Source organism: Salmo salar, chromosome 15 (genome assembly GCF_965601325.2).
Source record: "Salmo salar chromosome 15, fSalSal1, whole genome shotgun sequence".
In the NCBI taxonomy this organism is placed as follows: domain Eukaryota; kingdom Metazoa; phylum Chordata; class Actinopteri; order Salmoniformes; family Salmonidae; genus Salmo; species Salmo salar.
The window spans coordinates 5,182,851-5,197,500 of NC_138305.1; the positions used below are offsets into that span (position 1 = coordinate 5,182,851).

Sequence of the window (14,650 nt, forward strand, 5' to 3'; positions counted from 1 at the left end):
CCGTCTACTCCCCTGCCAACCTCTCCCATCTCACTCCCCTGCCAACCTCTACCATCTCACTCCCCTGCCAACCTCTACCATCTCACTTCCCTGCCAACCTCTACCATCTCACTCCCCTGCCAACCTCTACCATCTCACTCCCCTGCCAACCTCTACCATCTCACTTCCCTGCCAACCTCTACCATCTCACTCCCCTGCCAACCTCTCCCGTCTACTCCCCTGCCGACCTCTCCCGTCTACTCCCCTGCCAACCTCTCCCGTCTACTCCCCTGCCGACCTCTCCCGTCTACTCCCCTGCCAACCTCTCCCGTCTTCTCCCCTGCGAACCTCTCCCGTCTACTCCCCTGCCAACCTCTCCCGTCTACTCCCCTGCCAACCTCTCCCGTCTACTCCCCTGCCGACCTCTCCCGTCCACTCCCCTGCCGACCTCTCCCGTCTACTCCCCTGCCGACCTCTCCCGTCTACTCCCCTGCCAACCTCTCCCGTCTACTCCCCTGCCGACCTCTCCCGTCCACTCCCCTGCCAACCTCTCCCGTCTCACTCCTCTTGGTTTGATTTAGTAGTTCTGTTGTTCTATCATCTCTACTCATCATGTTTACCTCATTTGTTTTTCCTAAAGCTCGACAAGAAGAAGGAAAAGGTGTGTCCCTCTGGTGTGTGTGTGTGTGTGTGTGTGTGTGTGTGTGTGTGTGTGTGTGTGTGTGTGTGTGTGTGTGTGTGTGTGTGTGTGTGCGCATGCGCGTGCGAGAGACAGAGAGCAACACGATTCTGTTAGCTCTCCTGATGACATATGCCTCACAATGACATTGTCTGAGTTACATACGATGAGGTACAGCACAGTAGTGGCATATGGACAGTGTGTTCGAAGCATAACTCATTCCACTTGTCTGTCTCCCTGGCTTCTATAGGCTGAGAAGAAAGACAAGGAGAAGCAGGTTGGTTTATCTGAGCTTTAAGTCCAACCTCCCTCTTCATTCCTTCTTCACTCCTCTCATCCTCCAGTTCAATACAGTCATCCCTCCCTCTTCACTCCTCTCATCCGATAGTTCAATACAGTCATCCCTCCCTCTTCACTCCTCTCATCCTCTAGTTCAATACAGTCATCCCTCCCTCTTCACTCCTCTCATCCGATAGTTCAATACAGTCTTCCTGTCTCCTATATCCTGTGTCCTACTGTCCCCTATATCCTGTCTCCTTTATCCTGTCTCCTACCGTTTCCTATTGTTTCCTACCGTCTCCTACTGTCTCATATGTCCTGTCTCCTCTTGTCTCCTATATCCTGTCTCTTCCTGTCTCCTATACCCTCTCTCTTCCTGTCTCCTATACCCTCTCTCTTCCTGTCTCCTGTACCCTGTCTCTTCCTGTCTCCTATACCCTCTCTCTTCCTGTCTCCTATACCCTCTCTCTTCCTGTCTCCTATATCCTGTCTCCTATCTCCCGTCTCTTCCCGTCTTCTTCCGTCTCCTACCATCTCTTCCTGTCTCCTATATCCTGTCTCCTATATCCTGTCTCCTCCTTTCTCCTATACCCTCTCTCTTCCTGTCTCCTATACCCTCTCTCTTCCTGTCTCCTATATCCTGTCTCCTATATCCTGTCTCCTCCTTTCTCCTATATCCTCTCTCTTCCTGTCTCCTATACCCTCTCTCTTCCTGTCACCTATATCCTGTCTCCTATCTCCCGTCTCTTCCCGTTTTCTTCCGTCTCCTACCATCTCTTCCTGTCTCCTATATCCTGTCTCTTCCTGTCTCCTATATCATGTCTCTTCCTGTCTCCTATATCCTCTCTACTACTGTCTCCTCGATCCTGTCTCCTCCTGTATCCTCTGTCTTGTCTCCTCCTGTCTCCTTTATCCTGTCTCCTCCTGTCTCCTTTATCCTGTCTCCTCCTGTCTTACGTATCCTACTGTCTCCTCCTGTCTCTTTTATCCTGTCTCCTCCTGTCTCCTCTATCCTGTTTCCTCCTGTCTTACGTATCCTACTGTCTCCTATCTCCCGTCTCTTCCCGTCTTCTTCCCTCTCCTACTGTCTCTTCCTGTCTCCTATATCATGTCTCTTCCTGTCTCCTATATCCTCTCTACTACTGTCTCCTCAATCCTGTCTCCTCCTGTATCCTCTGTCTTGTCTCCTCCTGTCTCCTTTATCCTGTCTCCTCCTGTCTCCTTTATCCTGTCTCCTCCTGTCTCCTCTATCCTGTCTCCTCCTGTCTTACGTATCCTACTGTCTCCTCCTGTCTCTTTTATCCTGTCTCCTCCTGTCTCCTTTATCCTGTCTCCTCCTGTCTCCTCTATCCTGTTTCCTCCTGTCTTACGTATCCTACTGTCTCCTATCTCCCGTCTCTTCCCGTCTTCTTCCCTCTCCTACTGTCTCTTCCTGTCTCCTATATCATGTCTCTTCCTGTCTCCTATATCCTCTCTACTACTGTCTCCTCAATCCTGTCTCCTCCTGTATCCTCTGTCTTGTCTCCTCCTGTCTCCTTTATCCTGTCTCCTCCTGTCTCCTTTATCCTGTCTCCTCCTGTCTCCTCTATCCTGTCTCCTCCTGTCTCCTTTATCCTGTCTCCTCCTGTCTCCTCTATCCTGTCTCCTCCTGTCTTACGTATCCTACTGTCTCCTCCTGTCTCCTATATCCTTTAACCAGCCTTCACACAAGCGTTAATCTTTTTCTATAAATTGTGTCTTTGAGTTCATGTGCGTGTGTGTGAATTTGTTTGCCTTTGGGATTGTATGTGTGTGTGTGTGTGTGTGTGTGTGTGTGTGTGTGTGTGTGTGTGTGTGTGTGTGTGTGTGTGTGTGTGTGTATGTGTGACTGGTCATGTACTTTTGCGTGAGACTAAAACTCTCTGTTACTTCTGTCCTCTGAAGGAGGACAACATCAGCAAAAAGGTGGGTGGTTTGATCGCCACAATACTGTGATTTACATTTAGAACTTAGTTAAGTGTGTGAGCAAGTGTAACATTGAGGATGTGTACCCATCTATGAGTATGAATGTACAGGCCTAAGCACAGCACTTGAGATCTAGAGGGTAAAGTATAATGCAGAATAGACAGAAGTACCTGTTCACAGTATGAAGCCTAATCAGCGTATACAGTATATAGAAGGGAACCAAATGATCGTTTCCATATGCGCAGCCACTGTCCTGGGAAGCGAGGAAGTGAATGAGTGTGCTACACACAACACAGATATACGATCCAAATGGCACCCTTGTCCCTATATAGTGCACTACTATTGACCGGAGCCTTATGAGCCCTGGTCAGTAATGGTGTACTTTATAGGGAATAGGTTGTCATTTGGGACACAGCCAGGGAGTTTATCATTAGTTAGAGTGTGTCACCTACTGCTGTTCTATAACTGCTGAGTGATTGGCCAGTGACTCAGCCATTTCCCAGAATCCTGTTCAGGATACAGTTCCCTTCCCGCTGGCTGAATCGTTCTCATTTGGAACCTGACTGTTTGAGCAAGACAATATTTAGTTTTCTCAGTTAACTGAGACATGAGTCTAGATTGTGTTGGGGACCGCATGTGTTGTGACTGAGAATACACTACATGGCCAAAAGTATGTGGACGCCTGCTCGTCGAACATCTCATTGCAAAATCATGGGCATTAATATGGAGATGGTCCCCCTTTGCTGCTATAACAGCCTCCACTCTTCTGGGAAGGCTTTCCACTAGATGTTGGAACATTGCTGCAGGGACTTTCATTCAGCCACAAGAGCCTTAGGTGAGTTCGAGCACTGATGTTGGGCGATTAGGCCTGGCTCGCAGTCAGCGTTCCAATTCATCCCAAAGGTGTTCAATGGGTTGAGGTGAGGGCTCTGTGCAGGCCAGTCAATTTCTTCCACATCTATCTAGACAAACCTTTTTGTATGGATCTCGCTTTGTGCACGGGGGCATTGTCATGCTGAAACAGGAAAGGGCCTTCCCCAAACTGTTCCCACAAAGTTGAAAGCACAGAATCATCTAGAATGTCATTGTATGCTGTAGAGTTAAGATTTCCCTTCACTGGAACTAAGGGGCCTAGTCCAAACCATGAAAAATAGCCCCAGACCATTATTCCTCCTCCACCAAACTTTACAGTTGACACTATGCATAGGGAAAGGTAGCGTTCTCCTGGCATCCGCCAAACCAAGATTCGTCCATTGAAGGGGTGTTCACATACAGTGCATTCATTAAATATTCAGACCCCTTGACTTTTTCCACATTTTGTTACGTTACAGCCTTTTTCTAAAATCAATGAAATAAAAAACAAATGTCCTAATCAGTCGACACACAGTACCCCATTATGACAAAGTGAAAACAGTTTTTTTTGTACATTTTTGCAAATGTATTTATAAAAATAACATAAATACCTTATTTACACAAGTATTGTTATGATACTTGAAATTGAGATCAGGTGCATCCTGTTTCCATTGATCATCCTTTACATGTTTCTACAACTTGATTGGAGTCCACCTGTGGTAAATTATATCGATTGGGCATGATTTGGAAAGGCACACACCTGTCTATATAAGGTCCCACAATTCACAGTGCATGTCAGAGCAAAAACCAATCCATGACGTCGAAGGAATTGTCCGTAGAGCTCCGAGACAGGATTTTGTCGAGGCACAGATTTGGGGAAGGGTACAAAAATATTCTGCAGCATTGAAGGTCCCCAAGAACACAGTTGCCTCCATCATTCTTAAACGGAAGAAGTTTGAAACCACCAAGACTCTTCCTAGAGCTGGCCGCCCTGCCAAACTGAGCAATCTGTGAAGGGCCTTGATCAGGGAGGTGACCAAGAACCCGATGGTCACTCTGACAGACCTCCAGAGTTCCTCTGTGGAGATGGGAGAACCTTCCAGAAGGACAACCATATTTGCAGCACTCCACCTTTATAGTAGAGTGGCCAGACGGAAGCCACTCCTCAGTAAAAGGCACATGACAGCCCACTTGGAGTTTTCCAAAAGGCACCTAAAGGACTCAGACCATGAGAAACAAGATTCTCTGGTCTGATGAAACCAAGATTGAACTCTTTGGCCTGAATGACAAGCTTCACGTCTTGAGGAAAGCTGGCACCATCCATACGGTGAAGCATGGTGGTGGCATCATGCAGTGGGGGTGTTTTTCAGTGGCAGGGACTGGGAGACTAGTCAGGATCGAGAGAAAGATGAACTGTACAATGTAGAGAGAGATCCTTGATGTAAACCTGCTCCATAGCGCTCAGGACCTCGGACTGGGGCGAAGGTTCACCTTCCAACAGGACAATGACCCTAAGCACACAGCCAAGATAACGCAGGAGTGGCTTCGGGACAAGTTTCTGAATGTCCTTGAGGGGCCCAGCCAGAGCCCGTACTTGAACCCGATCGAACATCTCTGGAGAGACCTGAAGATAGCTGTGCAGCGACGCTCTCCATCCAACCTGACAGAGCTTGAGAGGATCTGCAGAGAAGAATGGGTGAAACTCCCCAAATACAGGTGTGCCAAGCTTGTAGAGTCATACCCAAGAAGACTTCCAGCTGTAATCGCTGCCAATGGTGCTTCAACAAAGTACTGAGGAAAGGGTCTGAATACTTATGAAAATGTGATGTTTCAATTTATTTTATACATTTGCAAAAATGTATAAACAGTTTTTACTTTGTCATTATACGATATTGTGTGTAGATTGAGGAGGGAAAACAACAATTAATCCGTTTTAGAATAAGGCTGTAATGTAACAAAATGTAGAAAAGTCAAGGGGTCTGAATACTTTTCGAAGGCACTGTACTTCAGGCCATGTAGTGCACTTCTAAAGGCCTATTGAACCCTAGTATACTATGAATCTGTTAAACAGTTACCTATCTATTCTATGTAAACTAGGAAAGATTGATCATCATATTTGTGTCTCACTGCCATCTGTTTTAATATGGTTTGTCCTTTTTTTTCCCTCACCCCTTCTCACACTCTAGTCAAAGAATGAAGTGAACAAGGTTTGTTTTCCCCATTTACACCCCCCCCCACCAATACAATACCGTATTCTACACCCTATTCACCCCTTCACTAATACAATACCGTTTTCTACACCCTATTCACCCCCCCCCCACTAATACAATACCGTATTCTACACCCTATTCACCCCTTCACTAATATAATACCGTTTTCTACACGCCATGCACCCCCCCACCAATACGATACCGTATTCTACACCCTATTCACCTCCCCCCCCACTAATACAATACCGCATTCTACACCCTATTCACCCCCCCCCCCCACTAATACAATACTGTATTCTACACCCCATTCACCCCTCACCAATACAATACCGTTTTCTGCACCCTATTCGCCCCCTCACCAATACAATACTGTATTCTACACGCCATTCACCCCCTCACCAATACAATACCGTATTCTACACGCCATTCACCCCTTCACCAACACAATACTGTATTCTACACCCCATTCACCCCCTCACCAATACAATACCGTATTATACACCCATTCGCACCCTCACCCTCTCACCAGTACAATAATGTAGTCTACGTAGCAACTGAAACCATTAGAAAAACATTGGATAGGGTTTTATGGTAAATTGCATACAGCATAATAGTCAACATATGGTGTCTGTTAACCTTATAAGCCCACTCAACTTTTTATTTTCTCCTGTCCTTTTTTCTGTTTTCTCTCATTTTTCTATGTCCCTCTGGATAGATTGAAGCCACAGCGGGCATGAAGAAGGTAAGCTGTGGTAGAGACCAGGTCAGACAGGTTTAGACAGTGAAGGTAAGATGAGGTAGAGACCAGGTAAGACAGGTTTAGACAGTGAAGGTAAGATGAGGTAGAGACCAGGTCAGACAGGTTGAGAGACAGTGAAGGTAAGATGAGGTAGAGACCAGGTCAGACAGATTGAGAGACAGTGAAGGTAAGATGAGGTAGAGACCAGGTCAGACAGGTTGAGAGACAGTGAAAGTAAGATGAGGTAGAGACCAGGTCAGACAGATTGAGAGACAGTGAAGGTAAGATGAGGTAGAGACCAGGTCAGACAGGTTGAAACAGTGAAGGTAAGATGAGGTAGAGACCAGGTCAGACAGGTTGAGAGACAGCGAAGGTAAGCTGAGGTAGAGACCAGATCAGACAGGTTGAGACAGTGAAGAAGGTAGGCTGAGGTAGAGACCAGATCAGACAGGTTGAGACAGTGAAGAAGGTAGGCTGAGGTAGAGCCCAGGGATAGCTCCTAAAGGGATATGTCTCACAATCGGGATATGTCTCACAATCGGGATATGTCTCACAACAGGGATATGTCTAACAACAGGGATATGTCTAACAACAGGGATATGTCTAACAACAGGGATATGTCTAACAACAGGGATATGTCTCACAACACGGTTATGTCTCACAACAGGGTTAGGGTCACAACAGGGTTATGTCTCACAACAGGGATATGTCTCACAACAGGGATATGTCTAACAATAGGGATATGTCTAACAACAGGGATATGTCTCACAACAGGGATATGTCTAACAATAGGGATATGTCTAACAACAGGGATATATCTCACAACAGGGATATGTCTCACAACAGGGATATGTCTCACAACAGGGATATGTCTAACAATAGGGATATGTCTAACAACAGGGATATGTCTCACAACAGGGATATGTCTCACAACAGGGATATGTCTAACAATAGGGATATGTCTAACAACAGGGATATGTCTCACAACAGGGATATGTCTCACAACAGGGATATGTCTAACAACAGGGATATGTCTCACAACAGGGATATGTCTCACAACAGGGATATGTCTAACAATAGGGATATGTCTAACAATAGGGATATGTCTCACAACAGGGATATGTCTCACAACAGGGATATGTCTCACAACAGGGATATATCTAACAACAGGGATATGTCTCACAACAGGGATATATCTAACAATAGGGTACTGTATCTGCTGTATCCCCAGTACCTTGGTCAGGAACCACATTAATATTCGATTGTACCTTTGAGTTAATTTATTATTGGTTGTGCCTTTCCTATTACTGTGATTCTCACGGCTGCTATGACCCACTGCTGTGACTAACACAGAGGCAGAACCTGAATGGCTGCTATCCGCTGCTGTGACTAACACAGAGGCAGAACCTGAATGGTTATGACCCGCTGCTGTGACTAACACAGAGCTAGAACCTGAAGGGTTATGACCCGCTGCTGTGACTAACACAGAGCTAGAACCTGAAGGGTTATGACCCGCTGCTGTGACTAACACAGAGGCAGAACCTGAATACCTAGAGTGGACGACTACTAAAGAAAATGACTGTTATTGTATATTTATATATCCTTTAAAAAGCACAATGTCCCCTAGCCACGCTACCGATTATGGCCCTCTGTCATCCGCCACCACACCAGCAGGTGGCACTAGTCACATGGTGATATTATAATACGGCGGTATTCTACAGTCGTGGCCAAAAGTTTTGAGAATGACACAAATATTAATTTTCACAAAGTCTGCTGCCTCATGATGGCAATTTGCATATACTCCAGAATGTCATGAAGAGTGATCAGATGAATTGCAATTAGTTGCAAAGTCCCTATTTGCCATGCAAATTAACTGAATCCCCCAAAAACATTTCCACTGCATTTCAGCCCTGCCACAAAAGGACCAGATGACATCATGTCAGTGATTCTCTCGTTAACACAGGTGTGAGTGTTGACGAGGACAAGGCTGGAGATCACTCTGTCATGCTGATTGAGTTCGAATAACAGACTGGAAGCTTCAAAAGGAGGGTGGTGCTTGGAATCATTGTTCTTCCTCTGTCAACCATGGTTACCTGCAAGGAAACACGTGCCGTCATCCTTGCGTTTCACAAAAAGGGCTTCACAGTCAAGGATATTGCTGCCAGTAAGATTGCACCTAAATCAACCATTTATCGGATCATCAAGAACTTCAAGGAGAGCGGTTCAATTGTTGTGAAGAAGGCTTCAGGGCGCCCAAGAAAGTCCAGCAAGCGCCAGGACCGTCTCCTAAAGTTGATTCAGCTGCGGGATCGGGGAACCACCAGTACAGAGCTTGCTCAGTGATGGCAGCAGGCAGATGTGAGTGTATCTGCACGCACAGTGAGGCGAAGACTTTTGGAGGATGGCCTGGTGTCAAGAAGGGCAGCAAAGAAGCCACTTCTCTCCAGGAAAAACATCAGGGACAGACTGATATTCTGCAAAAGGTACAGGGATTGGACTGCTGAGGACTGCGGTAAAGTCATTTACTCTGATGAATCCCCTTTCCGATTGTTTGGGGCATCCAGAAAAAAGCTTGTCCGGAGAAGACAAGGTGAGCGCTACCATCAGTCCTGTGTCATGCCAACAGTAAAGCATCCTGAGACCATTCATGTGTGGGGTTGCTTCTCAGCCAAGGGAGTGGGCTCACTCACAATTTTGCCTAAGAACACAGCCATGAATAAAGAATGGTACCAACACATCCTCCGAGAGCAACTTCCAACCATCCAGGAACAGTTTGGTGACGAATAATGCCTTTTCCAGCATGATGGAGCACCTTGCCATAAGACAAAAGTGATAACTAAGTGGCTCGGGGAGCAAACCATCAATATTTAGGGTCCATGGCCAGGAAACTCCCCAGAACTTAATCCCATTGAGAACTTGTGGTCAATCCTCAAGAGGAGGGTGGACAAACAAAAACCCACAAATTCTGACAAACTCCAAGCATTGATTATGTAAGAATGGGCTGCCATCAGTCAGGATGTGGCCCAGAAGTTAATTGACAGCATGCCAGGGCGGATTGCAGAGGTCTTGAAAAAAAAGGGTCCACTGCAAATATTGACTCTTTGCATCAACTTCATGTAATCAATAAAAGTATTTTTGCACTTATGAATTGATTGTAATTATACTTCAGTATTCCATAGTAACATCTGATAAAAATATCTAAAGACACTGAAGCATCAAACTTTGTGGAAATTAATATTTGTGTCATTCTCAAAACTTTTGGCCACGACCGTAGTCTACATCCTGTAAGCCACAGGGTCCCTTTCCAAGGTTTATTTAGACAGAACAGAAATGACAAGGGGACACAGAGGTAGAGAGGGGAGAAAGCCGGAAGGCTCTTCTCTGACATGGAACCCTGGTCTCCGGCGTTGAGTCGCATAATGTGTTGAGAACATCCACAGCTCCTACCACAGCAGGGTCCCTTCAGTTGAAGGGCTGGAACAGTGAATGGACCAGGAAATGAACGAGGGTCAGGAGGGATATTGTTAACGACAGGCCGGCAGGAAATGAACTAGGGTCAGGAGGGATATTGTTAACGACAGGCCGGCAGGAAATGAACGAGGGTCAGGAGGGATATTGTTAATGTCAGGCCGGCAGGAAATGAACTAGGGTCAGGAGGGATATTGTTAACGACAGGCCGGCAGGAAATTAACGAGGGTCAGGAGGGATATTGTTAATGTCAGGCCGGCAGGAAATGAACTAGGGTCAGGAGGGATATTGTTAACGACAGGCCGGCAGGAAATTAACGAGGGTCAGGAGGGATATTGTTAATGTCAGGCCTGCAGTAAATGAACGAGGGTCAGGAGGGATATTGTTAACGACAGGCCTGCAGTAAATGAACGAGGGTCAAGAGGGATATTAACGTCAGGCCTGCAGTAAATGAACGAGGGTCAGGAGGGATATTGTTAACGTCAGGCCTGCAGTAAATGAACGAGGGTCAGGAGGGATATTGTTATCGTCAGGCCTGCAGTAAATGAACTAGGGTCAGGAGGGATATTATTAACGTCAGGCCTGCACTGCGGATGCCTTGTTTCAATCAGAGTGAAGGGGAGAGCCTTGGTCTCATGGTAAACAACACTCAGATCCAATGCTAGAACAGGAGTCGTGGTTTACTTCTGTCAGACTGAAATTATTTCTGAGGTGTGGATTGTGCAGAGGGGTTTTAGTGAGAGTCCTTCTTTATGTAAGTGGGGAGGAGAATGTTCTACACTAGAGTTTTGCTTTGTCTCCTCTTCAGTGATATTCTGGTGTAACTCAGAATAGGTCACTCCTTGTGAAAATCCTTTACTTTGGAGGGTACTGTATGTGGAGCACTTCTATACTGTATTACCTGGTGAGACAGTTACTGCGCATGTATGAGATGTGAGTCGAGCCCTGATGACAACCGGAATACTTGACTAACCTACCATTATCTCTCTCTTTTACTCTCCTCTCTCTATCTCTTACTCTCATTTCTCTCTCTCTATCTCTCTCTCTTACGTTCCTTTTCTCTCTCTCTCTCTCTCTCTTGCTCTCTATTCCCTCTCTGTAGCTGGATTCGGAGGCTGCGGACATCTTGAATGACCTGCAGGTCAAACTGGCCACCGTCCTGGACAACCTGAGCGCCATGTTCGGCAAGAGGTGAGCCAATCAGAAACAATTAGGGCCGCTAAAGGGTACGCAGACCCGCGAGCCACTGCAGCCCCTCATGATGAGTTCAGGTTTTTTGTGTCCCCCAGCCCCAAATTTGCCCGTCCCAGGTCTACAGGGCGATAGGTAGCTCAGTTCTCCTACTCTAGTCTACAGGGTGATAGGTAGCTCAGACCTCCTACTCTACAGGGTGATAGGTAGCTCAGACCTCCTACTCTAGTCTACAGGGTGATAGGTAGCTCAGACCTCCTACTTTACAGTGTGATAGGTAGCTCAGACCTCCTACTCTATTGGGTGATAGGTAGCTCAGACCTCCTACTCTAGTCTACAGGGTGATAGGTAGCTCAGACCTCCTACTTTACAGTGTGATAGGTAGCTCAGACCTCCTACTCTATTGGGTGATAGGTAGCTCAGACCTCCTACTCTAGTCTACAGGGTGATAGGTAGCTCAGAACTCCTACTCTAATCTAGTCTTCTATATTTTTTACTATTTTCTACATTGTAGAATAGTAGTGAAGACGTCAAAACTACGAAATAACACATATGGAATTATATAGTAACCAAAAAAGTGTTAAACAAATCAAAATATATTTTATATTTAAGATTCTTCAAAGTAGCCACCCTTTGCCTTGATTACAGCTTTGCACACTCTTGGCATTCTCTCAACCAGCTTCACCTGGAATACTTTTCCAACAGTCTTGAAGGAGTTCCCACATATGCTGAGCACTTGGCTGTTTTTCCTTCGCTCTGCGGTCCAACTCATCCCAAACCATCTCAATTGGGTTGAGGTCGGATGATTGTGGAGGCCAGGTTATCTTATGCATCACTCTCCTTCTTGGTCAAATAGCTCTTACACAGCCTGGAGGTGTGTTGGGTCATTGTCCTGTTGAAAGACAAATGATAGTCCCACTAAGCGCAATTCAGATGGGATGGTGTATCGCTACAGAATGCTATGGTAGCCATGCTGGTTAAGTGTGCCTTGGAACCAAAAATCTCCAATTTGGACTCATCAGACCAAAGGACAGATTTCCACTGGTCTAATGTCCGTAGCTCATGTTTCTTGGCCCAAGCAAGTCTCTTCTTCTTATTGGTGTCCTTTAGTAGTGGTTTATTTGCAGCAATTCGACCATGAAGGCCTGATTCACGCAGTCTCCTCAGAACAGTTGATGTTGAGATGTGTCTGTTACTTGAACTCTGAAGCATTTATTTGGGCTGCAATTTCTGAGGTGCAGTTAACTCTAATGAACTTATCCTCTGCAGCAGAGGTAACTCTGGATCTTCCTTTCCTTTGGCGGTCCTCATGAGAGCCAGTTTCATCATAGTGCTCAATGGTTTTTGCAACTGCACTTGAAGAAACTTTCAAAGTTCTTGAAATGTTCTGGATTGACTGACCTTCATGTCTTAAAGTAATGATGGACTGTCGTTTCTCTTTGCTTATTTGAGATGTTTTTGCCATAATATGGACTTGGTCTTTTACCAAATAGGGATGGTATACAGAAGGCAGCCCTATATTGTCACAACACAACTGATTGGCTCTGACTCATTAAGAAGGTAAGAAATTCCACAAATTAACTTTTATCAAGGCACACCTGTTAATTGAAATGCATTCCAGGTGACTACCTCATGAAGCTGGTTGAGAGAATGCCAAGAGTGTGCAAAGCTGTCATCAAGGCAAAAGGGTGGCTAATTTGAAGAATCTTAAATAGAAAATATATTTTGATTTGTTTAACACTTTTTTTGGTTACTACATGATTCCACATGTGTTATTTCATAGTTTTCATGTCTTCACTATTATTCTACAATGTAGAAAATAGTAAAAATAAAGAAAAAACATTGAATGAGGAGGCTAGTCCCGGGGTTAGGCATGAAAAACTGGGATCTGAACTGGCAACAGAAGAGCTGCTGGTTTCAGAGCATAACTACCATCCACTACTATTGTTCTTTGAGAAAGGCACTATACTGCTACAGGGGAGCTGCCCTGCGGCTCACACTCCTTCCTGAATGTTTCTGTGTTGATTAGGAGCTGAACAATTTCCAAGATGGACAATTGAGTGGGTCTTCTATTTGTTATTAGTTTCCAGGCCCGTCTCACCGTCTGCATGCGTCAGATGGCAGAGATCCTGTACCAGATCAAAGGTCATCCCAACCGTCAGACAGCCGAGGCCGACGCTGACAACATGCTGAGGCCTCTCATGGAGTTCCTGGATGGAAAGTGAGTGAGGCTGACACACGGTTGGACGCCATTTTGGTGCAGAGATGGTTATGTACTGTATATGGATGCATATGCCATTTGGGCTGAAAAATGGTGCAGTTTCATATCAGTGTTATTTTGGTTGGTAGACTTGTATGTTTCACACACTGAGACCATGTTGGCTCAAGTAGTCTCTAGTTTGTCATGACAGAGCTACAGTATCTTGCACACAAGAGATTTGGTTTTGGGGTCTGAGATGATATAGACTGAAACATGCTACTGTCGGTGACTGGGTCAAATGGTTCCAGTGTGCCTCAGTGTTTCTGTGTGTCTCTCTTCTCCCTATAACCCCAGTCTGAGTCTGTTTGCTGACACCTGTGAGAAGACGGTTCTGAAGAGAATTCTGAAGGATCTGTGGAAGATCGTCCTCAGCAGCTTGGAGAAGACCATCATCTTACCGCCGAGCAACGACGGCTTCGTAAGTCTATCTGCCCTCCTCACAATACTGTATGTACCAATAGTCTACCAGCACCACCCTCTAGACCTCCTGTGTTCCATCAGACAGTCTACCAGCACCACCCTCTAGACCTCCTGTGTTCCATCAGACAGTCTACCAGCACCACCCTCTAGACCTCCTGTGTTCCATCAGACAGTCTACCAGCACCACCCTCTAGACTTCCTGTGTTCCATCAGACAGTCTACCAGCACCACCCTCTAGACCTCCTGTCTTCCATCAGACAGTCTACCAGCACCACCCTCTAGACCTCCTGTCTTCCATCAGACAGTCTACCAGCACCACCCTCTAGACCTCCTGTCTTCCATCAGACAGTCTACCAGCACCACCCTCTAGACCTCCTGTCTTCCATCAGACAGTCTACCAGCACCACCCTCTAGACCTCCTGTGTTCCATCAGACAGTCTACCAGCACCACCCTCTAGACCTCCTGTGTTCCATCAGACAGTCTACCAGCACCACCCTCTAGACCTCCCGTGTTCCATCAGACAGTCTACCAGCACCACCCTCTAGACCTCCTGTGTTCCATCAGACAGTCTACCAGCACCACCCTCTAGACCTCCCGTGTTCCATCAGACAGTCAACCAGCACCACCC

At 46.1% G+C, this 14,650-nt stretch overlaps 1 protein-coding gene across 1 annotated transcript in view; it reads left to right on the plus strand.

Annotated features, from left to right (window-relative positions):
* LOC106570851 (protein unc-13 homolog B) overlaps positions 1-14,650 on the plus strand; it is a 79,296-nt gene that overhangs the window by 50,882 nt on the left and 13,764 nt on the right. Inside the window, exons 19-21 of the mRNA XM_045695361.2 lie at positions 11,253-11,341; positions 13,425-13,562; positions 13,896-14,019. Of these exons, the coding sequence (XP_045551317.2) occupies positions 11,253-11,341; positions 13,425-13,562; positions 13,896-14,019 (351 nt within the window). The remainder of the gene's footprint in view (positions 1-11,252; positions 11,342-13,424; positions 13,563-13,895; positions 14,020-14,650) is intronic.